The sequence below is a fragment of the Aphelocoma coerulescens genome, chromosome 14 (assembly GCF_041296385.1).
Source record: "Aphelocoma coerulescens isolate FSJ_1873_10779 chromosome 14, UR_Acoe_1.0, whole genome shotgun sequence".
NCBI classification, from domain to species: domain Eukaryota; kingdom Metazoa; phylum Chordata; class Aves; order Passeriformes; family Corvidae; genus Aphelocoma; species Aphelocoma coerulescens.
Window position 1 is genome coordinate 10836944 of NC_091028.1, and position 24394 is coordinate 10861337.

The 24394-nt window shown below is 51.7% G+C and overlaps 2 protein-coding genes across 2 annotated transcripts; both read right to left on the reverse strand.

Annotated features, from left to right (window-relative positions):
• Positions 1-2584: 2584 nt before the first annotated feature.
• On the reverse strand, positions 2585-11614 carry TMEM11 (transmembrane protein 11). The gene is made up of 2 exons (XM_069030394.1): positions 11491-11614; positions 2585-3511 (listed from the first exon to the last, which is right to left on the reverse strand). Exons 1-2 carry the CDS (start codon positions 11553-11555, stop codon positions 2995-2997), a joined length of 582 nt encoding a protein of 193 aa, XP_068886495.1. The 5' UTR covers positions 11556-11614; the 3' UTR covers positions 2585-2994.
• Positions 11615-13493: 1879 nt separating this feature from the next.
• Positions 13494-24394, reverse strand: NATD1 (N-acetyltransferase domain containing 1). The gene is made up of 3 exons (XM_069029913.1): positions 24162-24394; positions 17618-17736; positions 13494-16857 (listed from the first exon to the last, which is right to left on the reverse strand). The coding sequence occupies exons 1-3, from the start codon at positions 24256-24258 to the stop codon at positions 16741-16743; spliced, it is 333 nt and encodes a 110-aa protein (XP_068886014.1). The 5' UTR covers positions 24259-24394; the 3' UTR covers positions 13494-16740.

Sequence of the window (24394 nt, forward strand, 5' to 3'; positions counted from 1 at the left end):
ATCACTACAGATTTTTAAATGATCTCTGAGAACCAGGATGTGTTTAATGATCGTAATGCTGCTGCTCTGTCAGGACATCCGTCCTCTGCCACCTTCCCTGTGGCTGAGGCTGCAGCTGTGTCACAGAAAGGCCTGGGGTTGGATTGACAAGTTGAAGTTTTCAGGTGTATAAATACCTTTTTTCCTGTTAAGATAGGAAAGCAAGGCATTACCTTCTCTCCCTCTCCACAAGGGGAGTGCTGGTGTTAAGTTCTGCTTTTCCTTTTGTGTTTCCCATGCTCAGATCCTCTGTTTTTTTGGTGAAATGCAGTGGTCCTGCCAGTCTCCTTCAGCTGCTCCACGTTCTGGTGTTTCAGGTTGTGGCTACCCAGGGAGGACTGAGGGGCTGCTTTGCATTTCTGTGTTCCCATCCAGGGCACTGAGGGTGAAATACATCAGGCCTGAGGGAAAATTATGTTTGGGGAGTTACTGTAGGAACTACAACTCCAAGGCAGAGGTTGCTGAGAATGGACACGTTCCCTTTGGAAATAAATTCCCTCTCTATGAGTAGGGGAATGTTGGACACTCCAGAGCATGTCCACAATGGGCAGGGTGGACAGCAATGTGTGGGGGCTTCTGAAGGGAGGTTTGTCCCCATCCACTGTTGGTTCCCAGCTACTGGCACAGTGGAGAGCAAATACAGCACCACTCCACATGGAAGAGAATTTTTGGAAGTTGTTTTACCATTTCACCATGCACTAAAATACCCCTCAAGACCCCTCTCATTCTCCCAGGTCACCTTGCACAGTTACAGCCCTGACTAACAACTAGAATGTTAAAAAGCATTTTAGCTACATTATCACTGAGATTCCTTGGAAATCAGGTGTGTTTTTAAATCAGACCTACCCATTGTGACAGCTAAGCTGACTTTTCACCTTTCCTCCTGCAATGGGAGACCCCAGGAAACTTGCTAATTTTTAACTCAAGTCTCTGATGCCAGCCATGCATTTAGGGAATCTGCCATAGTGATCATTCCAGATGAGGGGAAGCTTAACATAAAAAGGACCCAGGACCGCAGAGGTTTGGTGCAGAAAAGGAACTAACAGCCCTGAGAATTATTCTGCATTGAGTGAAAAAAACAGCAGGAAGACCTTTGGTGTGGCCAGCACAAAGGTATTTCAGGGCTTTCTGCAGCAATAAGCAGTATTAGCTATGGCAGATATGTCACTGGCTTCAAATCCATCCAGCAGGGTTTGGAAACACACGTCAGGGTGAAAGGGCAGCCTGCCCAGCCTGGCCTAACCACTGAAAGATGAAGTAGTTGCACTTCTTTGCCTCCTCTCTGCCAAGGCAACTGTACATTGTTGCTATAAATAGACGCTCTGGATCCCAGCTTCTTTTAACCTTGGAGGGAGAGAGCTCAGCCACTGTACTAAGGGCTGTTGCCACCCAGAAATGTCTCACTGCCACTGGAGTTCCTCCAGCCCACTCAGGTACAGCTGCCTGTGCTGCTGCTGAGGGCTGAGAACACCCAGCAAACCCAGTTTGCCCAATGCTGTGTGTCCTGCTCGCACAAAAAACTGCCCAAGCAGAGAAGCACAAGTGAGAACCGTGGTCAGAACAGCCCATGGAGGCGAGGACAGGGGGAGTCCTTGGTGCCTGCTATGGCAGTTTGGAGAGATAAAGACAGAAGGGCAGAATTTGGGGTCTGACCCCTGCCAAGGTTAGTGTTTCAGCTGTGAAGGTCAGGCTGCCACTCCCACTGGAGCAGGGAGTACGCAGTGCACAAGCAGCTCTCACTGCAGGCCTTTGCTCTCCTATTCCCAATGTAACACCTGAAGCTGTGCCAAGCTGGCCCTGCCAACGCCAGCCACACCTATTCTCCATGTGGTGGGAGGAGATTATAGACAGCAAGCCCCTATCTTTTAAAAGTAACTGGCAGATCTCACAGAACAGTAAATGCTTCCCATTCTAAGAACAAGATTTTGAGTTTAAAGCTAAAATATGATTTATAGGACTGAATTCTAAAATTTCAGGTAACACAGTTACAAGATGCAGTCACATGGATACCTTGCAGCAGGAGCAGGCAGCTCCTGTGTTCCAGGCAAAAGCAGTGGAATTGTGTGGTCAGGGCACAGCACAAAGGTAGGACAGGTGGACCCCCACCTTGGCAGCCCCCAGCCCTGCAAGTGGCTCAAGGCATTTTAAGAGGAGATGTATCCACCTTAGGAAGAACTCATACAAGAACTGAGCAGAATGTAGCTGGAAAGTTAGAGTGATATCTCTGTCGTGCAGAGGAGTCATGGTTGGAGGTGCAGGGCAGCAGAGGACTGGGACACCTTTATCCCCATCCATCAATGTTTAGCAATTACCAAAAAGGTATAAGTTGGTAAAACCTCTTCCAAGAAACACAACTAACCAAGCAAGAGGGAAGTGACACCCTGCAGCTATTCCTTCAGCAGATGCCTGCTGTAACACAGATGCTGCTGCCACATGCACTGGACAAGAGGAGTGTCAGGTGTGTGTGTGAGCAGGTCTAAAGCCTCGACCCCCTGGAACCACACCAGCAAAGGGGACTATGATAACAGTGACGAGAGCAAAAGCATTTGAAATTCTCATCCTTTAATGGTCAATGATAACTTCTGGCTGGTTCTGTGTAATACAATTAAACAATATACTTAAATGTTTCCAAAAAAAAAAAAAAAAAAGAAAAAAAAAGAAAAAAAGCAGCTCTCACACCCCTTCTTTCTATTGCTTTCTTTCATCGACATTCTGCTGCTGGATTGGACTCCCCTGGCCTAACATACGGATCTCAAGTCACCACACATCCACATCTCAAGTGTAACAAAGAACTGAAAAACCTTGGTGCACCAGTGATGTGTTATTTGAAAAATAACAGCTCTATTAAACCAAATCCTTGCCAGTCTCCACCGCTTCTCAAAGAGGAAAAACAAAATGTTACTGTGGGAGTCTTAATACACTTGTCTTTGTGGGTTTCTCTCTTCCCTGCTGAAGTCATACAGCATAGAGTTCATAGATCTTCTTTACACAGTACACCAGGGCAGCGAGTGCTATTGTGTTGTGCAGTCTCTTTCTGTGCAGGTCGTCCTTCCTCACCAGCACCACAGGAGTGGACGAGGTGAGCGTATGCAGGGGCAGGCGCGAAAGTTTATAGGCATCGTACTCGACCTGGTACTTGCAACAGGGATCAAACTGCCAAGAGATCCCGTAGAGGGTGCAGCAAGCCACGCTCAGCACTCCAGCGGGCAGGGAGATGTAGTGAGAATAATCGACTGGCAGTGCCAGGGGGGTGAAGAGGCAGGTGGTGCCCGCCAGCACAGCGGTCTTGTGCAGGCAGTTCCCCACGGTGATCCAGCGCGCCGTCTCGTCCCCGATGCGCGTGGGCTCGATCACGATGTACTTGTACTGCGCTTCCAGTGCCTGCTCCAGCTCGTACTCAAACTGGTCCTGAGCGTTCTCCCCGTTGTAGATCTCGTGCACAATGTAACAGTCCGTGGAGGACAAGGTCACCCTGGTGAGGGGAAATGAAGAATTAAAACTACAGGGCTGAAGGACAGGCTGTTCACCCACCCGGCTGGGAGAGAAGTGCCCCAAGTGAGGGCAGCCCCTCAAGGTCACTGCCTCTGTTTCACAACCAGCAGCTTTTCAACACAAGCTTCATTTCACATCAGCTGATTTCTCCTGCTGTACAATAATTCATCCCAAAATAAGGCAACATATTTTTCTTACCTCTTCCTAACTTGGAGGATCTAGAACAATTTGAGAACTAGGGTCATTTAACAGTCCTGAAATGGTTCCTCACACTGATACCCAAGCAGTTTCTTTGGAGAGAGCAGAAGTGTCACTCACACCTTAGTGACCACAACACATCACTGAACAAACCATACGAACTTCAGGAGCTTTCAGAGAAACCAAGACAAGCAGCTCATTTATCAGGAGGACAAGCTGCACTGGGAGGTTTTGAGAGAGGTAGCATCTCCAGATGAATACATTTGCTTTCTGATGCAGCTTGCTATTTAGTCCTCCATAATAAACACAGCCTAGTAAATCCAACAAGGATGGCCATGGAACGTTGCTGAAAGGGAAGGTGAAGAAGGTAGCAGAGCATTCAGCTTGCAGCAGAACGGTTCACTCCCTCTCCTGAAGTGGGATGCAGCAAAGCAAGACACGAATACGTTTTTAACCCACGCAGGCTTAAGCAGTGAAGAAAGAGCTGCTCACTTCACCTGGGAGCACATTCCCACTCAGGGGATGCAGGGAATTTGTACTGGAGCAGCAGCTTTCAGCTACCTAGTGTCACATCAATTTCCACCTTCCCTCCACCCTCTTCACCACATCACCTTCTATCTGCAGCTACATTCATGTACAGACTGCTAAGAAATAGGATTATGACTATTTACCTGCTCTGAGAAAGGGTAAAAACCTATCCATCAGAACCAGGCAAAATCCTCCCTTCTAAGCAGAAATGAACATTTCTGACATACTTGTGCTTAACCAGAGCAAAACTGAGCACGTGGCCTCGCAAGGATAAAAATATCTAGCAGATTCCTTTAGCAGAAGGAGAACAAATCACACACATCTGACCTAATCACAGCAGACAAAACAGCCTCATCCCAACAACATTTAGACCCCCGTGATATCGGCAGGAACACACTGCTGATGTGGAGAACAGAATGAGCACTTTTTGCTCCATTAGTACGGTGGTACTTATGTGCATGCACTGGAAAATAAGGGAGAAAAATACACATTCACAAGCTGCTGTTGCCAAACATTATCCTTAATGTGCAGCTCCACTCAGGCTGCAAAGGGGATTGAGCAGTGGCCAGCTGTAATCGAGAATATTGTTAAATTACAAGCTGTTGCAGACGTAGCAGACATGTTTGTAACAGCAGCAAACATCAACCAGCAGGACCTGAGAGGCACCACCCTCTCCCAAAGCAGAGTAATAAGCAGTTTCATTAAAAGTCCAGCTGGAATTTATTTAACCTACAAGGAAAACTCAACTTACAATGCAGTTATTGAGTTCCTTGCAGTGCATTTCCCCCTTGGTCTGTCCATGGGTAGAAAAAAAATAAAAATCCACCTGAATTCCGTGTATGCCAGGGGTTTCTTCAGGGTAATGAGCCTGTCAGACATTGTTTGGAAAATTACCATTAACCCTTTCAGCACAGGATGTAGTGGGCTCTGACATTCTGCAGTGAATTGAGAGGTATTTAGAGAAAAAAAAATTTAAGGACAGGACCTATATAAGGAGTTTCTAACAAGAAACTGGTTAAGCAGGTGTTACTGACACGAAGGACACAGCTGCTCATGGTTTTTGCCAAGGATTCTTTTCCTTCATAACAGCTGCTCCACGTGCAGCTTCTTCCAAATCAAAAATTCCAGTTTCATTGCAAAAGACATACAGAGGCTTAAGGTAACTCTGCACACCACCAACCATGACTATGTGAAACCACTTGCTAGGGCATAATGACTTCATGGAAAAGCTATTGCTGAAAGGCATTTTCAAGCTGGGAGCCAACCCAGTGCTAACACAACCCTCCAGACAAAATTAATATTTCTTCCCAAGGAGCACTGTCAGTGTTTTGTAATACCTGGGAGCATGCAGATGGGTCTGCAAAATAGAGAGGCAGAATCTGAATTCAACTAAGAACTTCCCAGAGGCTTAGGAACAGCACAGTTGTTGTCATTCCAGATCTCCCTGTCATCACTGGGAAAGCATGGGGGAAGTGAGCCCATTCCTTCCCTGCCTGTACAAGAGCCATGGGAACTGAGCTTCTAACTCTATGAATTCAGTATCTACATTACATGGGATTTCTCCAGGCTCAGCACCAGGACAGGTGGCACTAACAAACAGCCTCATTTCTCCTTGCTCAGATCTTGCCTGTTCTTCCCTCTGAACACCCCTTTTTTCCTTTCACCATCATTGCACAAGCAGAGCCACACCACAAACAGCCACCTGTCAGCAGGAATCCAACAGACTGGCCAGAGGCAGCACTGTCCATCTCCTCTGGAATTTTTTAGCTTGCCAGGCTCTGGGACTTTATAACAATAAAGTCAAAAAAAAGCACAGTCCTCTTATGCCAAAACAAGCAGAATTTAAAGTATGTTCTGCTGACAAAAAAAAAAAAAATCATTGGGAATTGAACTGCACAAAGGCTTCGTCCCTGAAAAAGTCTGCCCCCCGACTGTGCTGTTTCTCCAAATGAGTCCTCTAAAATCAGAATAAATCTGTATCACAGTGCTGAAGCTGCAAATGGCAAAACAGCCAATCCAAAAATGACAAATGAAAAGATATCTGCTCAAATAGGACACATGAAGAGTCAACAAGGCAGGCAGCAAATTTCCGTTTCTGCACAAAGCGAGGTTATGTTATTATTTCCACATAACAACTGGCTGCCCCTGGAGCATGGAAAGCTGAAAACTGTTCAGATTTCAGATTATATAGAAAGAGACACAGATGAGATACGTGGGCTTGAGGAGGTTTCAGCTGAGCACTTCACAGAGGCAACTCTCCTGACACAGCCTTTCAATTGAACACAGCAGCTGCACATGAACAAATCCAGTCAAAGCAACTGGATTTGCTCAAAACACTGGAAGCCATGGAGTTTGCCTTTTGGAGCTTGTCACCCACCCCCCGGCCACGACAAACACAAGTGCAGAGCTGTGCAAGCAATTCTGAGCTGGCATCCACCACTTATCAAGTGTGGGGATTTTATATAAACTCCATTTTACTTAAAAGAATAGTAAATAACCAGAGAGCACCTAATGCCAGAAGACATAAAATGCTGCCAGGTGTTCAGAAGCCTGACAGGCTGTTTACTAGACAGATCAGAGCCTAAAAGCAGTTGTTAGTATTATTCAATCAAATGATTTTCCAGGACCTGTCTCCCCACTCCAAATAGGAGGGCACAGTTAAAAAGTTGTACAGCTGTTCTGCAGGAATAGTTCTAGGCCTTATATCCAAATATTTGTTCTATTGCAGCTTCAGGCATTCTATATTTGAGAAATTTTAGTGTCTCTTTCCTGGTGCTAAATGAATGCCTGGAGGGGGGGAATGTGACAGAACTCTCAGCTATTCAGTACAGCAAGATGTAAATCACTTAAAACTCAACGATGTCAAATTTTGGTATTGCCAAAGTTATAAAAATGAATCCATTGTTAACAGAGCTACAGCAGCAGGAGGGGCAGAAGTGTCTGTGTTAGCTATAGAGCAAGCTTCAAATTACATTTGGATTGTCTTCCTAACATGGGAATATGGGAGAGCACCAGGAGAGGGGTGCTGCAGCTGCTGAACAATAGCAGCTCCAGCAGTTCATCAAATCCTGAAATGGTTTGGGTTGGAAGGGACCTCAAAGCCCATCCAGTTCCAACCCCCTGCCATGGGCAGGGACACCTTCCACTACCCCAGGTTGCTCCAAGCCCCGTTCAACCTGGCTTGAACACTTCCAGGGATGGGGCAGCCACAGCTTCTCTGGGCTACCTGTGCCAGGGTCTCAGCACCCTCACAGAGAAGAATCTCTTCCAAAGTTCCAGTCCTCAGAGCAGCTCCACCTCTCTGCCTCCACCTTGGAAGCAGGCTCCTGAAAACAGCAGCCTGCCTGGTAAAGGGAAATTTCAATTGGATAGTCTTTATAGATGAAGAAATAAATAACATTCCAAAGAGGAGGCACAGTATCACTCCATGTCAAAAGACCTTCAGTTTTGCCAGGTGCCAAGTGGCAAAAGCAGAAACAAAGGAACAGAGCACTGAGAACAAGGCAGGTGAAAACATCCTGGGAGAACCCTCAGCATCCTCCTACCACTGCCCAGCTGCAGGGGAGAATGACTGAGCCTCCTGAGGTTTTTGCCCTCAACCTAATGGCACCTGCCAGACAGACTTTTGGTGAGTGTTTCAAGTCATCCAACTATCTCAGTTCTGCAAAATGCTCAAAATCACACTTGGAAACAATCTTAAGCTGCACAAAGTTCAGGTACAGTTCAGGGCAAAAATAAAAGTTCTTTTAAAGCCCCTCCCATAACATGTAGGTCAAATTTTGTTAAAGTTTTTTTTTTTTTTTTTAAAAAGAATATTCCTGGGCAAGAGTTTTGCTCAGAGCAACAAACAATCAGATTAACTGAAAATGAAGAGCAGTTGGATTAGTAGTTAAAAAAATTAGAAAGGAGAGGCTTGCAGCAGTGTGATAACACCTGTCACAAGCAGCACACACAGTCCAGCTCAGCAGTGCAAGAGGGGTTTCGTGCTGGCTGTGCAGGATCTCAGAAAAAGGACACTACAGACGGCCAGAGCATGTCTGGGAGCATTGTTAGCATCTCAGCCAAGCTGGAGGAAGTCAACAGAGTCAAGGCATGACAAATTCAAACACTAAACTTCCCTCCCTCCAACATAAATCCTTCCTGAAATTTAATTTAATTTCAAGATTAAGGAACGAACTGTGGCCTGGCTTTAATTCTCAGTGGAAATATTCCACCTCCCAGTCATATTCCCCAGTGTATGTTTCTACTCAGGACACTCAGGTGCAAAGAAAGCACAAACACATCCCACCCTAAACACCTGGAGAATTGCTTCTCTGCTGAATGTCCTCACCATCTATCAGGCTCAGGTCCTCAGCCAGGGCTGTCAGGCCTGGGGCTTTAAGAAGGGCATTCAAGCAGAAGAAGAACAGGAAATGCAGGGCAATAAAGCAAGACTTTCATTCAAAAGATGCACCTTAAATTCAAATAGGAAAAAGGACAGGAGAACATTGGGAAGCTCTTCAAGCAGCCTCAGGGAGGGACAACAACATTCTCTGAACTCTAAGGAAAACATCACCAGACCATAACAACAAATCCAGCTCCCAGACAACAAGGAGGTGTCAATTTTAAATCAACTAATGATTAGCCAGGCTGATGGAAATAGGTCAATCATTGCTGCAAGCAGAGTACCAGAAATCTGAGCAGTGCAGGTAGCGAAAGGAGAGCTCTGTGAGGGCACAGAGGAACCAGTGCAGGCAGTGGTGATGACATTGAAAGCTGTTCTTTCCAGAGTTTGTCAGAACATCTCCCAGGGGAACAAACGACATGCTGTCCACTGCTCTGGCGGGCACCAGGCTGCCTTTTATACAAAAACACCCAGTACAAACCAGTGTCTGTTCTGTATGAAAAAGTTGTTTTGGTCTACAGATTAACAATTCCCTTTAGACAAGCTCCATTAAAGAGTCTATCCAGAATGAAGAAAAACAAATATTTAGTTGGCTCCCTTCAGTGTTTTTGGTTATTTTGTTTAACATTATTATTTTACCACCAGAGCCAGCTGGAGTTCACATTCAATATCCTTTGAAATTAATGTCCTTACATTCACTCCTAGCAAGGAAAGCACTTTTTAACCGATTATACCTTTCTCTGTATCAATAAAGTTACTTATGAAGGGACTCAGTCTCCACAGATATGCTGGTCTTTTTTTTTTTTTTTTTTTAATGAAAGCTGTTCTAGTCTCATAGCAGACAGGATTTTATTCAGTACTGAGTCTCCTCACACCACCTCCGACACACAGATGCCTTTCAGAGCGGCTGGCTGACAACTACAAACACTCCTTGAAGCAGCTCAGTTACCAGGAAAACTGGATCAGCATATTCAGTTCAAAGGAATGTGTCTTTGGACAAGAATCCTGCCCAGAGTAAGAAAACTGTATTCAGCCTATAAAAAAACACATGTCATCATGTGATGACATCAGGTCTGTCAGCACTGCCTTTGCACAACCGGTGCTGCAGCAGCCGAACAAGACGGGCAGGTGTGGTTTGGGATCAGCCACTGATGGAGAGGCTGAGGCCCAGTCATCCACATCTCCTGCTCTGCAACTGCTAAGAAGCAGCAGCACCTCGCTGACATCACCCAACACCTTTTGGGATTATCCTCCTCTGTCACATTTGTACAGGGTGACACCTAAAGAACCACCAGCTTTTGATGGAGATTGTGAAATGCTGCTCAGGGGAGGATCTGCTGTTCTGTTCTCTTCCGTACACTTCTCACTGGCAGAGGAAAAATACTACATGCAGCAGGTTCATGGAGTGACTTGTGTTTAGGAGTATTTTTGATCATAAGATCAAGAGCAATCACAGCTTTGAAAAAAGATCACCTCAAACAACGATTAGATTATTGTACAGGTCACAGATGAAGCTACACAGTAACAACTCACTTTTTAAGTCTGCATCAATTTTCACCCTGGAAGAATAACTGAAGTTATTAAGTGTTCTTTTTCATATTCTGTTTCTTCCCTTCTGCTGGGAGGACACGTCTGCCACATGAAAAAACCACATGAAAACTCCACACCTCCCATGCTGGGGCAGTGCCAGCACTGGATGCAGACAGTTTTACCACTGTGGTATTCTTAGTTGTTTATTTAAGCCACGCTGATGCAGGAATTCCACTGGCCCTTCCAGTTCAATTACTTTTGAATTCTCTGAACACAGGCAGCATTCCTGCAATTCACATTCGCGCCAGAATTTTCAGGGCTACTAGTGGCTCTCCTTGGCCGTGTAGATCCAACAGCATCAAAGCAAACACTGTTGGATCACAGCAAGGAACAAAGTGAAGCAAAAGCCACAACACAGATTAAGAGGGATATCAGAGTTTCTAATTAAGAGGGATATCAGAGTTTCGAGGCGAGGCGGCAGAGCAAAGGAAAACTCATAAAACACCGCAGCAGCTTTCAGCAGCTGCCAGTTACATCAGTCAGCCCTGGGGCAGAACAGAAAAATGCCAACGTCAGGAAATGCGGGATAAACCCAGACATTTTAAGCAGGTGGAGAACATTTAGGTCGGACAGTTGTAAGAATTTCTTCACAAAAAGGGTGATTAAATACTGGAATGGGCTGCTCTGGAAGGTGGCAGAGTCACCGTCCCTGGAGGTGTTTAAGGAAAGACTGGGTGGCACTCAGTGCTCTGGTCTGGATGACGGGGTGGGGATCGGTCACAGGTTGGACTCGATGATCTCAGATCTTTCGAGCCTAATTGATTCTGTAAGATTTCCCTCTATCTCTTTTTCCCCATTTTAAAGTTGCGATTCCCAAACTTCCACGGCTGCTCCGTGGGTATTTCCAGCCTGTGCTGGACTCTCCTCCACCCTGTCAGAGGCCGGAGCACGGTACCGAGCTCCCTGCCCGCCGCGGCCCCGGCAGAAGGAGGTCACCCTGGAGGACTCGCCGCTCCCTCCCCGCCTTTAAAAATAGCCGTGGACGGAAGGAGCCTCTCGGGGCCGGCCCTTCCTCCACCCGGCCCCCAGCGCCGCACCCCGCCGCGGGTAGCGCTGCCCCCGACACGCCGCGGGCCGCGCTGACCTTCCCCGGGCCCGGCCCCGCCGAACGCCCCCGGCCCCTCCGCGTCCCGCGCCCGCCCGCCCGGCCACGCTCCCCTCGCGGAGCCCCCACCCTTGCCGCAGGGTCGCCGGACCACCGCGGGTGGTGCAGCCCCGCCGTCCCCGCCATCCCTCGCCCCAGCCCGGCCGCCCCTCACCTGTCCCGGCCGCCACCGCTGTTGGTGCCGCCGGGGCCCGCGCGCCTCCTTCCCCACGCCGCCATCTTGGAGACACTCGCCTCGCAAATGTCTCCGCCGGCGGCCCGCGGGCGCGCCGCGATGCCCGACGGAAGATGTAGTGCGCGGGGGCGGCAGCGGCCGCTCCTCGGGGCGGGGCTGGGACCGCGAAAGGACTACAAGTCCCACAGCGCCCCGCGCCGCCGCACGGCCGCGAGGGTCCCTGGGGTGTGTAGTCCTTTGGGCGGGGGCGGTGGGGCCAGGTGGGCACCGCGGTGAGACCTCAGTGGGACCTCAGTGGGACTCCCGGCCACAGCCCCGTACCGGTGGCAGAGCAGCCCCGCGGGGCTCGGCTCAGCTCGGCCCCGCCGCCCGGGATCTTCCACCCGGTGGGAGGAGCGCGGTGGCGAGTCCCGGCCTGCCCCGCGTCCCCGCCATGAAGGGATGCGGCTGCCGAGGGTCGGTATCGCTCAGCAGCCTCAGCATCGCCTCGTGTTCGTGATCCAAAAAACCCGGGAGGTTCCTTCCCTGCAGTGGACTAGGGATGGAGGATCCCCTTGTGCAGCGCCTCCCTGGGAGGAGAGGCTGGGCGGTTTTGGGGTGAATTTTGCCCCCTTCATCAATCTCGAAAGAGGGGCAGTGAATGGGGAGGCTCCCTTGCTGCATCTCTGAGGAGGCATAAATCATAGAATGACTTAGGAAAAGACCTCAAGATCATCAAGTCCATATCAAGTTTATAACCAAACGCTTCTTTAGAATTGCAGTGTGGGCTTGCCAGAGGTTTCCCAGCCCTTGTGGATCCATCAGAAGTCAGTGGTGAAGGTTTTGTGGGCGACCTGTGCCACAGTGCTTGGATGGTTATCTCCAGGATCCTTGAGCCTCTGCAGGGCCCCCTCTTGCTCCCGGTCGGATTCCTCCCAGAAGAGGAGCTTTTTTCTCAGGAATTTTAAGTTTTCCCATAGCAAACAGCAGCTCCGTGCTCCGCAGTCCCCCCTTTCCTGAAGCCCTCCTCCAAGCCTGACAGCGCACGTTTTTGACAAAATTATTCCCAAGTGATGTAATGTGACTGAAGAGAACAAACCCCGGCTGCCTCCACCTTCCCTGGCATCCCGAGGCTCCTCTTCCAGCCTACAGGGCCCTCCCACACCGCTGCTCTCTCAGCTGTATTTTGGGGGACATTTGTTTTGGGGGAGATAAAGGCTGCATTTCCAGGGACAAGGAGGTGTTTGGGAAGCGTGCCCAGCCCGGCAGAACGTGCAGCATTGCTGGGACAGGCCGGAGCATGGACCGTCTGGAATGTGGAATGTAAACAGAGTGTGTTAACCAGCAACAGCCCAGCTACAGATCCCAACCGCTTGTGCTGTCCCTCGGGAGCTGCAAACCCCACGCTCCTGCCCGCTCGAGCTGCAGCCCAGGGGCCGCTTGTCACACTGGATCAAATCATAACTGCTCTCCACACCACCCTTCCCGGCAGTTTTAGTTATCCAAACTCTGGCCTCAACCTCTGTAGCCCTCACACAGCATTGGGAAGTGACACAAATGTCCTGCTGGGATCCTGAGTGCTGAGTGCTCGGGCTGTGCTCCCAGGCCTGAGGAGGGCTGGCTCAGGGAGGGAAGTGCCTTGTGTCTCTTTGAGTCACCTGCCTGCCCACCCTGCTCTGGACAAGCACAGCAGCTAGATATTTAAATATTTTCATGCCCATCTTAAAACAGTGGGCATGAACACTGAGTGTCTGCTCATTTGCAGGACAACTCCCAAAGACTGGCCTGAAATGCCAAGGAGGAATGATGAAGGTGAGCAGGGCTGGATCACCTGGCAAAGGAGAGGAACCAGTTGTGATCCTGCTCACCCTGAGCTCTGCACAGTCACCACAAGGTCAGCCAGCCCTGTGACCTCAAATAAAATACAATAATTTCACCCCTTACCTACTGTTCATTTGCAATGGGACCATGTGGTCCCCTCAGCGCAGCACAGCCACTGCAGCTCAGTTAAGCCACAATTTTATTGTATTGTATTCCATGCATTATGTTCATGTTTTATAGTATGACAGAGGGAGGGATCAAGATAAATGTTAAACATAAACAAGAGCAGAAAGGTCGTTTGTAACAGGTCCTGAGAAGGAAAGGCACATCGTAACCACCGAATCCAACAGAACGGAAACCTTGGACAGAGGAAGACAATGCTGGAGAGCGGATGAGGGAGGGGGTGTTTCAAGTTGGGGGCTGTGGAAGCAGGTTTGACAGCCACCTGCATTTCCCCACCCACCAAAGGTCTGTAGTTCAAATGGATTTGGGGAGCTCAGTATTCAACCAAACCACTTCCACACTCCTGTTGCCCAGGGAGAGTCCAAGATCCCAAACTCCTCCAGGCTTAATCAGCACCAAGGGGCAGCACAGGTCTCAAAGCTCCTTTCTGCAGAGACCAGCTGGGAAAAGGCAGCTGGTGGGAAGGCAGGGAAGGGGTACCCAGCACTGAGGGACCCCGAGCCAGGTCCCACCTGGCCATGCAGGGTCACAGGAGCACCGTGGACTGCGGCATTGCTGGTGACCTGTGGGTATTGCTATTCACTGGCATCGAGGAGGAGGGCAGGCTGGGACAGAGCATGGATACAGCGGAGAAATGGTTGGCACATACACTGGCACACGTCTCTGTCGGGTCAGACGCTGGGGGGGTTGTAGCACCTCGAAGGGAAGCAGCAGCAAAACCGTGTGCTGTGCCTGATTTAAGGCAGTGATTGCCACGGGTGATCCAGCGCCGGGAAGCACAAGGTTCCTGCCAGAGCAGCACGAGGGACTCCAGAGCCAGGCGTGGACGCTGGGACACTGCCCAGACAGTAAGCACAGCACTCCCTCCAGCGAGCTGACACAACAGGGAGCTTCTGGAGACTGCACACAGTGGAAATGAGCACAAAACCAGGACAGAGGCTCGCAGCACTGGGCTCAAACATCACTCCCAAGCACCTAGCCCTGCTGTGGCAAAGACACAAGTGTGTGATCGTGGCTTCCAGGGGAGAAAACGGTTCAACATTCACCTTGGAATCAAGAGCAGGGATGGTTCGGTCATCACAGCAGTACCAGAGCCAGCCTTGCTCCTGTAACTATACATTGAAGTGTGTTTTGCATGTTAAAGAAGAACATTTAGCAGCCCACATTTCTTCTTGAGCCCCTTCAGTTTGTTACCTGCAACCCCTTCCCAGGCCCTCAAAGCCACCCTAAAGGTCACAGCCTGGCTGAAATAAGCAGCAAGAGGGCAGAAATGAAGCAGAAGCAGGGCTGAGCTCGAGGCCTTTCCTGAGCAGCCCAAGGCAGAGGTGGCTCTGGCCCCCTGGCACAGGTGGTGGGCACAGGCAGGGGTCTCACAGCCTGCAGTGTGCAGGGCAGGGATGGAGTTTGGAAGCCTGAGAGGGCTGCATTATGCTGGTGATGGGCAGCCCAAAAGCACGGGCAGGCAGCAAGGGTTCATCTCGAGCCAGTGGCCAGGGACAGCTCAGGCTGAAATCCTGGCACAGGGTCTCCATCTCTGGCCATCCCAACCAGGAGAGAAGATTGTAGGAGTTTTTACCTTTTCCGCCATGGACTTCATGCTGGGCTCTGGGAGAGGGCTGAGCTGCCTTTCAGCTGGGGCTTCTGTCACTCCGTGGCACAGATTGTAAACTTTAGTCCCTGCTGAGCTAAGCAAGGTCTGGATTTGGCCTCCAGGTGAGAGACTCTCCATTTCCTGCCTGGCTGCAGCCCTCAGCAGCTGCTCAGGGCTGGGGGTGTTGAAAGCATCATCTCCCTCACCACAGCCCTGCCCTGGGACACTACAAAGTCCTGAGAGCTCAGTGTGAGATGCTCTGGGGTGTAGCTCAGGCCCCGGAAAACCCAGGCAAGGCAGGACAGGCAGCAAGGTGGAACCAGGCAGTAACACCATCATGGTGTTACCTCTACATGTGAGTGTGGCAATCCTGGGTTGTGCTACAGAATCATCATCCATGGAGGTAAGAGCATGAAATGAGGGTGTTTCTGCTGCTGGCCAAGGTCCCTATGATGCTGCCAGTGCCCTGAGCTTGGAGCTGTGAGGAGGCCACTGAGCAGACAGGTAATGCTGTTGAGCCAGGGCTTCTTTCCAAAGGCTGTAAGGAGAAGCCATTGGAATCCACATGGACACAGGTGCCTCTAACACTGAACCCTGGAGATGGGCCAGGAGCAGGTCCTGGAGGCCTTACCCTGTTGCTCCCTTACCCTGCTGCTCTTGGGATGTGATGATGGGGCTGATCTGGGGCACTGACAAGGATGCAGAGATGGAGAAGAGGGAGATAGGGGGGAGCCTTCCTCTTCAGCTGCAGGAAACCACCCTGGTGCCGTGGGATGTCCCCTCACTGCTTAGGCCAGGGCTGGCTGTGGGGCTGGTCTCTTCTCCTGAGCAGGCTGTGTCCACACCAAGGGCAGGGAGACAGGGATAACAGTCCATGACCCTGTGGGATGCCACTTCAGGGTTGTGTACAGAAGCTGGGCAGGTGCTGGCATCTCCAGAGAGCAGCATCTGACACTCAGCCACATCTCTTCCTCTGCACAGACTCTGCCACAGCCTCTGCAGTCCAAGTTCGCTCCTCACACGGCTCTTGTCCCTAGGCTCAAAGGTGTCACCATCCCAGTGTCTCCACAGCCAGTGCAGCAAAGCCCCTGAGGTGCCACCATGGTCCACATGTTCTTGTATGAATTGCATGTGGGCTTGGACAGAGTTTGGTGCCCAACAGATGCAGCAGGGGATGAACCTGACACAGGGCTGGGGCTCCTCCAGCACCTCCCTCTGTCCCACAAAGCTTAATCCACAGCATCCTCCCAGCTGCCAGGAGGAAAGGGGGGCTGGTACCCCACGGCCACCCCTAACCAACATCCCCAGCAAGTTCACAGCTGTCGCCAAGCAGAGGTGAGGGGATGAGGTGCAGAACAAGTCATCCCCTGGCCTTGTGATGGAATTTGGCGGAAAAATCACCCTCTTCTATGCCCTGGCTTGGGAAGAGCACTGGGGGGCACCTTGTGTGCCCAGAGCCAGCCTGGCCCAGGGGCTGTAGCCGTGCTCACACGTGGGCAGAGAGGACGAGGTCCTGCCCACACTCACGTACCACATGGACAGGCTTAAAAAAATGGGAATTGCAAGTGTGGGAAGGGGTTTCCTGAGACTGCAGAGAAGCGAAGGCCGCGTTGAACAGTCAGGGACAGGTGTGCTGGTGTGGGAGCAGTCCTGCCTTAAGGCTGCAAGTGTTCCAGGTACTGCGGCAGCGGGTTCTCCTTGACGTATTTCTGAATGTACCAGCACGTCAGGTGGGCCTTCAGGTCCTCCTCCACCACGAAGTCCAGGGCTGCCTGCAACCAACGGAGATCACATGGGTTACAACCAGCACCCCCCCAGCCTCCGCTCCCCTCTGAAGCCCCTTGGCAATCCTGTACCACTCACCGAGATGGGGAAAGCAGCAGGCTGCCCTCAGGTACCCCCTGTGTGAGGCAGGTGGAGAGAGAGGCTTGAGGGGAGAGCACAGCTGTCCTGCCACAGGCACCACCTCACCACAGAGTCCCCAGTTTAACCCTCAACACATCCAGCCCCGTGTGCTGCAGGTGACCCAGTCCATCCTGTGAAGGCCACCTTCATCACCCCTTTGTCCCTGCTTACAGGGCCAGGGAGCAGCTGTACCCCGAAGCACCACCCCACAGTCTGCACTGCTGTGCTCACGGCTCCTCAGCTCTCCCTGCACAGCCCAAGGCAGGCAAAGGGCTCATGAGAGCAGTGAAGGTTTGAGAGGATGGGTCCAGCTTGAGGTGAGGTGATCCATCAGCTCCTGCACAAGGGTTTTTTGCTCAGAGGAAGAATGGGCCGAGCCTGGGCAAGTGGCTGGATTTGCTGGTACTTACCCAGCTCCTCTTGCCACAAGAAACAGGAATGTCTGACCCCAGATTTCCATCTGCCCTGCCAGCCACTGCATCTCCCATCAGAGCAGGATTCCCACAGGGCACACATGCAATTCCAACATGATGGGGCCTGGCTTCAGCCAGGATCTCTAGCCACAGCTGGGATAGCCACAGCTGGAATAGCCACAGCTCTTGCCCTTCTGGGTGGCTGGGGTCGTACCTTTGCCAGGTGCTTGGCGATTCCTCTCCCTCGATAGGCGTCCGGCACCTCTGTGTGCTGCAAGTCCACGATCCGCTTCCCCACGTACTCGTAGAGCAGCACGGCCTTGTCATGGCAACCTGAGGGGTGGGAGAGAGGGGTGAGGGTTGGGATGTCCCCAGAGAGCCCACAGTAGGGGATGGGCAGTTTTGGGACTGCTACAGCATCCCTCGTGCCCATGGGAATGGCTCTGGTGCTGAGTCGAGACTTTGCTTTCAGTGACACCTGGATGTCCTCATTGATCCCCCTCAAGACTCCTTGGTCTGGTGTTGCAGCATTGTCTAGACACGTTTTGGGGAAGATGCTGGGGAGGTGAATCCCACAAACACACAGGAAAGTGCACACAGGTGTGCAAGGGGGGCTGTGGACACAAATTTACATGTACACACACACAGGCTTCCTGTTTCGACACCCTGACCTTTCTCACAGCAGCTCAGTTACAGGAAAAAAGAAGTTTCAGCTCATGTATGAATCAGAGGAGAGTCAGAACACCCCTCTGGTTTCATCCACAGAGCCTGAGCTTCTGCCTTCAGTGCAAAAGCAAACGTTTCATTTCTAGAAGGTTTCTATACTTAAAAGTGAGTTTCAGAAATGCAAGATCCCAATCAAAGAGACAAGTTCAATTAAAATAATGGAAACTTTCCCTTCCTTCCAGTGTTTTTTTAAGGCTGAAGGGCTGCAAAGTTCACCTGCATTCAGGATCTGCTTTAGCTGAGCTCAATACACTCTATTTCACTGCATTTCAGCTGACAACTCCAGCCCAGTTTGCCTCATCCCTGTATTCCAGAGAAACTAGAAATAAGCCCATTGGAATTTTGTGTTTCAGGAGAAGCAGCTCAAGCTTTTATTCCTGCTCCTTTTATGCAGACACTCAATTCTCCTACACTGGATGGAAACCTTCACATTTCCAGCCCGAGTTTATTCCTGCTGGTTTCTGCCCACTCATTCTTGTGCCAACATTGTTCTTGGGTGGACATAAATAATTTCCCTCCCTGCCATTCCCCCAAGTATTTATAGGCTTCAGTCCTGCCCCTCTCAGCCTCTGGTTCACCAAAAAGCCAAGCTCTTTGAGTCTCCCCAGACAGAAAAGAGGGAGAACTGCAGTGTTTCTCCATGCAGATCCAGGCACCCAAAAAAAAGGCAAGGGAGCAGGTGAAGCCCTTCCCCAGCAGCACAGACCTGTCTTGCTGGAGGGAAACCTGCCCAGGCTGAGGCATGAGGTGTCCTCATCCTCACAGAGCATTTGGTGGCAGCTCTGAGGAGTGGCAAGGACAGAGTTGGCAGCACCAAAGGCTGTAAAATGATCTTATAACAGCAGCTTTCACTCCCTCCAGCCCTTCCACCCCACTCTCCTCCCAGGCCAAAACTTTCCATAGCCTCTGCCTGAAGCTTTGAGAAGTTTAAAACCAAATTGACAACAGAACAAAAGATCTTTTTTCTTTAAGTACACTTTTTAATATATGATCTGTTTAGAAGTATCACACACACAAATGCATTTTAAAGCAGAAGGTTAAAGCAGTGTTTGGAGAATCTCAGACATGTCCTGGACAGGCTTGTCCTCAATATTCCCTGTACCACGGCAGCACCACAAACCCCCAGCCAGGACAGGAGCTGCAGGGTGCCAGCAGGGCACAGACGAACACACACAGACCAAAGGATTTTACAACCAGCCCTGCACAGAGAGTCAGTACTGCTGGAAACTGGTCCCAGTTCAAAAAAAACATCCCAGTTCAGCCAAGTGCATGATCACATCCACACATGCTCACCTCAGTGACGCAGCACATGAAACCAGGGACACTCGTGCCACAGGGTGTGGTGTGGGCCCTGCAGGTCACAGCCATGGCTTGGAATAAGCCAGCCCTGGTGCTCTGTGGTACCCTGGACATGGGGGGCTGCTCCCAGGAAAGCTGGGGGAGCTGGAAGCAGTGCTGAACCTTCTGGGAGTACCCAGCCCCAGTTTGTTGCAATCCCCACTCAAAGAGAGGGGGCACAAGCAGAACCCCCACTGAAACATGGCATAAGAGCCACCTCCTGCCAGCCTCCTGCCCGTGTCACCCCCTTGGACTCTGGGACAGGAGTTTATCAGCCTGCACAGACAGACCTTGGCACAGCAGGCCCAGGCCTCAGCCAGCAGAGCCCCAGGAGCCTGACCATGGTGTTTGACTCACTGACACTCCCCTCGAGGCCACCAGCGAGGAAGTGGAGTCGATGCAAATCAGCACAGCCAGAGAGGAGCAGGACGGCAGCAATGGCAGCACAGCTGGTGCCCTGCTCTCCCTCTGTCCCTCCCTCCAGTCACAGGGGGCACAGGCAAAGGGAAGCTCTTCTGGGAGCTGGACAAGGGACCAGGTCTAAACTTGCTCTCCATGGAGGGTTTCCACCAGGATCAGTGGCGGGCTCAGCCCTGATGCCAGACACAAGTGCCCAGGCTGGGTGGCTCAGGAGCCTGGGGAACAAGCAGAGAGCCCAGTCCCAGCCCCAGCTGAGGAAGGGACATGTCGGGCATCAGGGAAGACACAGGCACCCCCTTCCAGCTCATCCTTCGCTGACCCCCCCTCCTGGCATACACAAAGCGCCTGCCCAGGGAGGGGATGCTGCAGCACTGCAGGACTATCCCTTGTCCCTCCTCCCTGTTCCCCTGCACTGGCCCCAGCCCACGATACCCCTTTGTGTGTCCAGGACCAGGGCAGGGCCCTGGCTGCTGCCTGCAAGGCCAATTTCTGCACTCCAGCCTTTGGAGCAGCCCCTGAGCTCCAGCCTCCTTAGGACACTGCTGCAAAGCCATTCCCCGGGAGCAAGGGGAGGGAGCAAATGCCAGCCCTATCTCCCAGGAGCAGGGCAGGAAGCAGCTCAGGTCTTCTGCTGCTGAGCCAAACAGTGGGAAAAAAAGCAAAAGCTGCGTGTGGAGTGAGCCGAGAGGATGAGACCTCCCGAAGAGCTCGTGCATGCCAGGCTGGAGCTCGCTGCCTGCCATGGGCTGGCCTCACTCCCCAGGGAGCTACTGGCACGTTACTACGGAGAGAAAACACAACAGAGCACAACAGCCAGAGTGGAGACAGCACAACCCTCATGGAGGGGCCTCACTCACAGGAATGGCAGCGGGAGGGCTCTGCTTTGGAGCAGTTTCCTGTTTAGGAGCTCTCTGGAGGTGCCTGTGGCACAGGAGGAGTGGGGATGTCTTTGATAAAGTCTGGTGACAGATCCCTAGCTCCCTGCTGCAAACTTGGCACCTTCCCCCTCCTGGAAAGCATCTGCCCCATCAGAGAGGAAAGCTCCAAGGCATGACCTGCTCCAGTTTTCCCAATAACCTGAGCCTGGACAAGGAGCTCCTGAGACTCAGATCAGCAGCGGGCAAAACAGGAGCTTCCAGCCATTGGATCCTGCCCAAACCCAGCTGGGGAGGAGTGGGAGGTTTGGGAAGTGTGGTGTGCTGCACCCAAGTGTTGGATGAACGGGAGTCAGAATGTGCAGGAATCCCGCGCATCCCTGACGAACTGGAGCTCCTCCACACATGTGGTGAGCCTGTCTCCTGACTGGAGAGTCTTATGGGTGTGATGGGCATCAAGAAGTCACAGCAGCTGCTGCTAAAAGCAGTTCCCCTGCCCCAAACATCTGTGCCAGCAGCTGGACCAACCAGCCAACTACTTTGGCATGGGGGATCCCTTTGAAATTTCATCTCAGATCAAAAAAAATACCCAACTACTCCTGACAAAACCAGCCTATATGATTCCCATGGAAGCTTTTAGCTTTGACAAATTGATGTTTTCCAAGAGAGTCTCTGCACAGGGAGGTTTCTGGCTGGTTCAGGCTGTTAGTCACATCCTAACCCATTACAAATCCAGTTGGGCGTCTTTCTGCCCTCCTCTCGAGGGATAACGAGGCTCGGTGAGGTCTGGTTATAATCAGCTTTACTTTCAGCTTCTAAATGTTCCTGCTTTTGGGATGCAAGGGAAAAGGGAACGTGTTCAAGTGGAGCAGCTGTTCCTATCAGAGTTTTAGGAGCTACTGCAGCAATGAGGGGAGAGAGGGGAGGAACCAGCAGAGAAAGGAAAGACAGGGCAACCCCCCCAAAAAACCGAGTGCAATTCATCTTCCTTGTGCACAAGGAGGAAGTCCTGACACGAGGTCACACAGGGGTGCAGAGGCAAACACAGGATGATGCTTGAAACAAACACTTTCACAACCAGTTTGCAGCTTTCACTGTCTCAGGCCTCCTGCCCCAGGGATTTCCAGAAAGACATTGCCATGGAAAGTTTTCTACCCAACATCACACCACCATAAACCACCAGCTCTCAAAGCCTGGCTGGTTGGTCTACAAGCCTGGTGCATCCATGTTTTCCCAGGGTATCATCCACACTTGACATCTAGCAGAAATTAGGACATCACAGGAAAGTTGACCCTGGAGCCCATGAACTGCTGTTCATCTCTGCTACAGTGGAGTGACATGGGACAAAAGTGCTCTCTGAGGGACACGGGGGTCACACTGATGCCAAAATCTGTGTCTGACCCATTTCTTGTCACTCCCTGCATGCAGCAGGGAAAAACTCCCGGAGCATTCCACACCACTGATGCTCATCGTGCCAGGAGCGGGAGCGACAAAGAGCAGTGCAGGAAATAAACACCCTGCCACGCACTCCCACAGAGATGGTTATCTCCTGACCATCTTCCAGGGCTTGGCTGCTAACAGTAAGTGCCTAACAAGGAGGAGGAGAGATGGATCACCCACTCCACATGGATGTTAGTCAGCCCAGCAGCACAGACACTGCTGTCACACCAGGACGCTGCTCAGCTCGGCTGCCTTGCGTGGCCAGTGCTGAATTCACAAAAAAGGGCTCAGATTCCCTGAACTCCCAGAAAAAACAGCCTTCATCATGGGGATTGACCTGGGTGAGGCCATGGTCAAGTTGGATGGGGCCTGGAGCAACCTGGTCCATGTCTGGACACATGGAAGGTGTCCTGCCCACAGCTAGAACGAGATGAGCTTTAGGATCCTTCCAACCAACCCAAACCATTCCAGGATTCTGTGACTCCATGACCCCCTCCTGAATCAGGAGGTTCTGTGCTGATTCACACACGACTCCTACAGTTGATTCTCTCACTCTTGAAGTTCACCCTCTCCAGTCACGACTCATCCCTGCTCAGCCACCAAACGCTACTTGGCCCATGGTGTGGCTGCCAGAGCTTTTATCCAGAAAACCACAAGAAAAGATTACGTTTCCCTAATAATTGTTGGCCCTTGGCTGTCCCCTCTATTTCCTGCACACACCAACTTCACCAACTGGGACAATGCTCTGGTGGTGCCAGTGGGGACCTGGCACCTGGGACCTCGTTTGATCTCAGTCTGAAATAAGCAGTTGGTGAAATTGTTTTCTCCGCACCCATCTCCTCCTTCCTCGCTCCACCACTGCCGAGCCTCCAGCCTGCACTTTGTAATTAGTGGTTGAAATGAAAATGGGGTGGGGGGGAGGAAGAGAAGTCTAAAATAAAATCCAGACTATTCCTGTTGTTTTATCGACGAAGCCTCCTGCATGCCCTGTGATTTCTGAACTACACATTTTATTTTTTTTTTTTTAAACAAAGGCAGCTACCCTGCAATTTCTGCAGGGCAGCAAGGCAGCCTATTTTATCCATAGTAGTTCTCAGCATGACAAACGGATGGGGAAGAGATGTTGGAATCTTCAATATCTGGAATTAACCATTAAGATGAAGACTGGGAAAGAATCAGTGCATCACAGAGAAATTTTAGTGGCACCTACTTTTTGTCTTTGTTCACTCCACCCAATATGTGACAGAGCTGTTTGGGGGTCACCGTGTCACCAGAGCTCCACAGCCCTGGTCCCACAGGCAGTTGTGGCAGCTTGGATCCGTGTTGTTGGTCCTACAGAACCGTGGCACCCATCGTGCTGGATCGCCCGAGGGGCTTCCCCGAAGGAATCTCCCCAGAGGGGCCCCGTCCCCTACCGGCACTGCACCTTCACATCACCCAAAGGCACCTGCTCCTGGGGGGGGCAAAGGGAGTGCCCCCAAACCTGCCCCTGCCACCATCGGGCCCCACACACCGACCCCAACCAAGGGAGCCCAGAGATCCCCAGATCTCCTGGGAGAAGGTTTTGGGGTTCAGGAAGGGTGGGGAGGAGGGGGCACCATCGGGAATCAGGGGTGCTCTGACGAGTATCGGGGGGTGCGGGGGGGGTCACACCGCGGCAGGGTGGAGAGTACAGGGGAAAGTACTGTGGGACACAGCGGCACGGGAGGAGGAGGGATCAGGGAAACGGGGGGAAATAGGTGGGAACAGGAAAAAGAGAGGGGAACAAGAAGAAAAAGGGGGAGAGCAACGGGGAGGAGGAACGGGGAGGGGAAAGGGGGGAGAAACGGCGGGGCGAAGGGGGGGGAACAGCGAGAGGTGGAAAGGAAGGGAACGGGAATCGGGGGCCCCCAGCGAGGCCGAACCGTGGGCAGAGGGCAGCAGGTAACGTCCCGGGGAGCCCCGAGCGCCGTCCCTTACCGTTGAGCCGCACGGTGAACTGCCGCCGCTTCCGATCGTGCTCCACCTGGATGGGGCAGCCCTGCTCCAGGAGGCCGAGCGGCGCCGAGTGCGCCATGGCGGGCCGGTGTCGGTGTCGGTGTCGGTGCCGGTGCCGGTGCCGGTGTCGGTGTCGGTGTCGGAGCCGGAGCCGGAGCGGAGGCGCGGTCGGGCCCCGGCGCGGCCCCGGCCGCAGGAAGCCCCAGCTGTGCGGC

Excerpts from the sequence above, each read along its gene's own strand:
- NATD1 (XM_069029913.1), bottom strand. The coding sequence starts at position 24,258 with ATGGCGCACTCGGCGCCGCTCGGCCTCCTGGAGCAGGGCTGCCCCATC. Across the intron at positions 17,737-24,161 it reads GTTCACCGTGCGGCTCAACG|GTTGCCATGACAAGGCCGTG; the intron begins GTAAGGGACGGC and ends CCCACCCCTCAG. Across the intron at positions 16,858-17,617 it reads TCGCCAAGCACCTGGCAAAG|GCAGCCCTGGACTTCGTGGT; the intron begins GTACGACCCCAG and ends CGTTGGTTGCAG.
- TMEM11 (XM_069030394.1), bottom strand. The coding sequence starts at position 11,555 with ATGGCGGCGTGGGGAAGGAGGCGCGCGGGCCCCGGCGGCACCAACAGC. Across the intron at positions 3,512-11,490 it reads AGCGGTGGCGGCCGGGACAG|GGTGACCTTGTCCTCCACGG; the intron begins GTGAGGGGCGGC and ends TCCCCTCACCAG.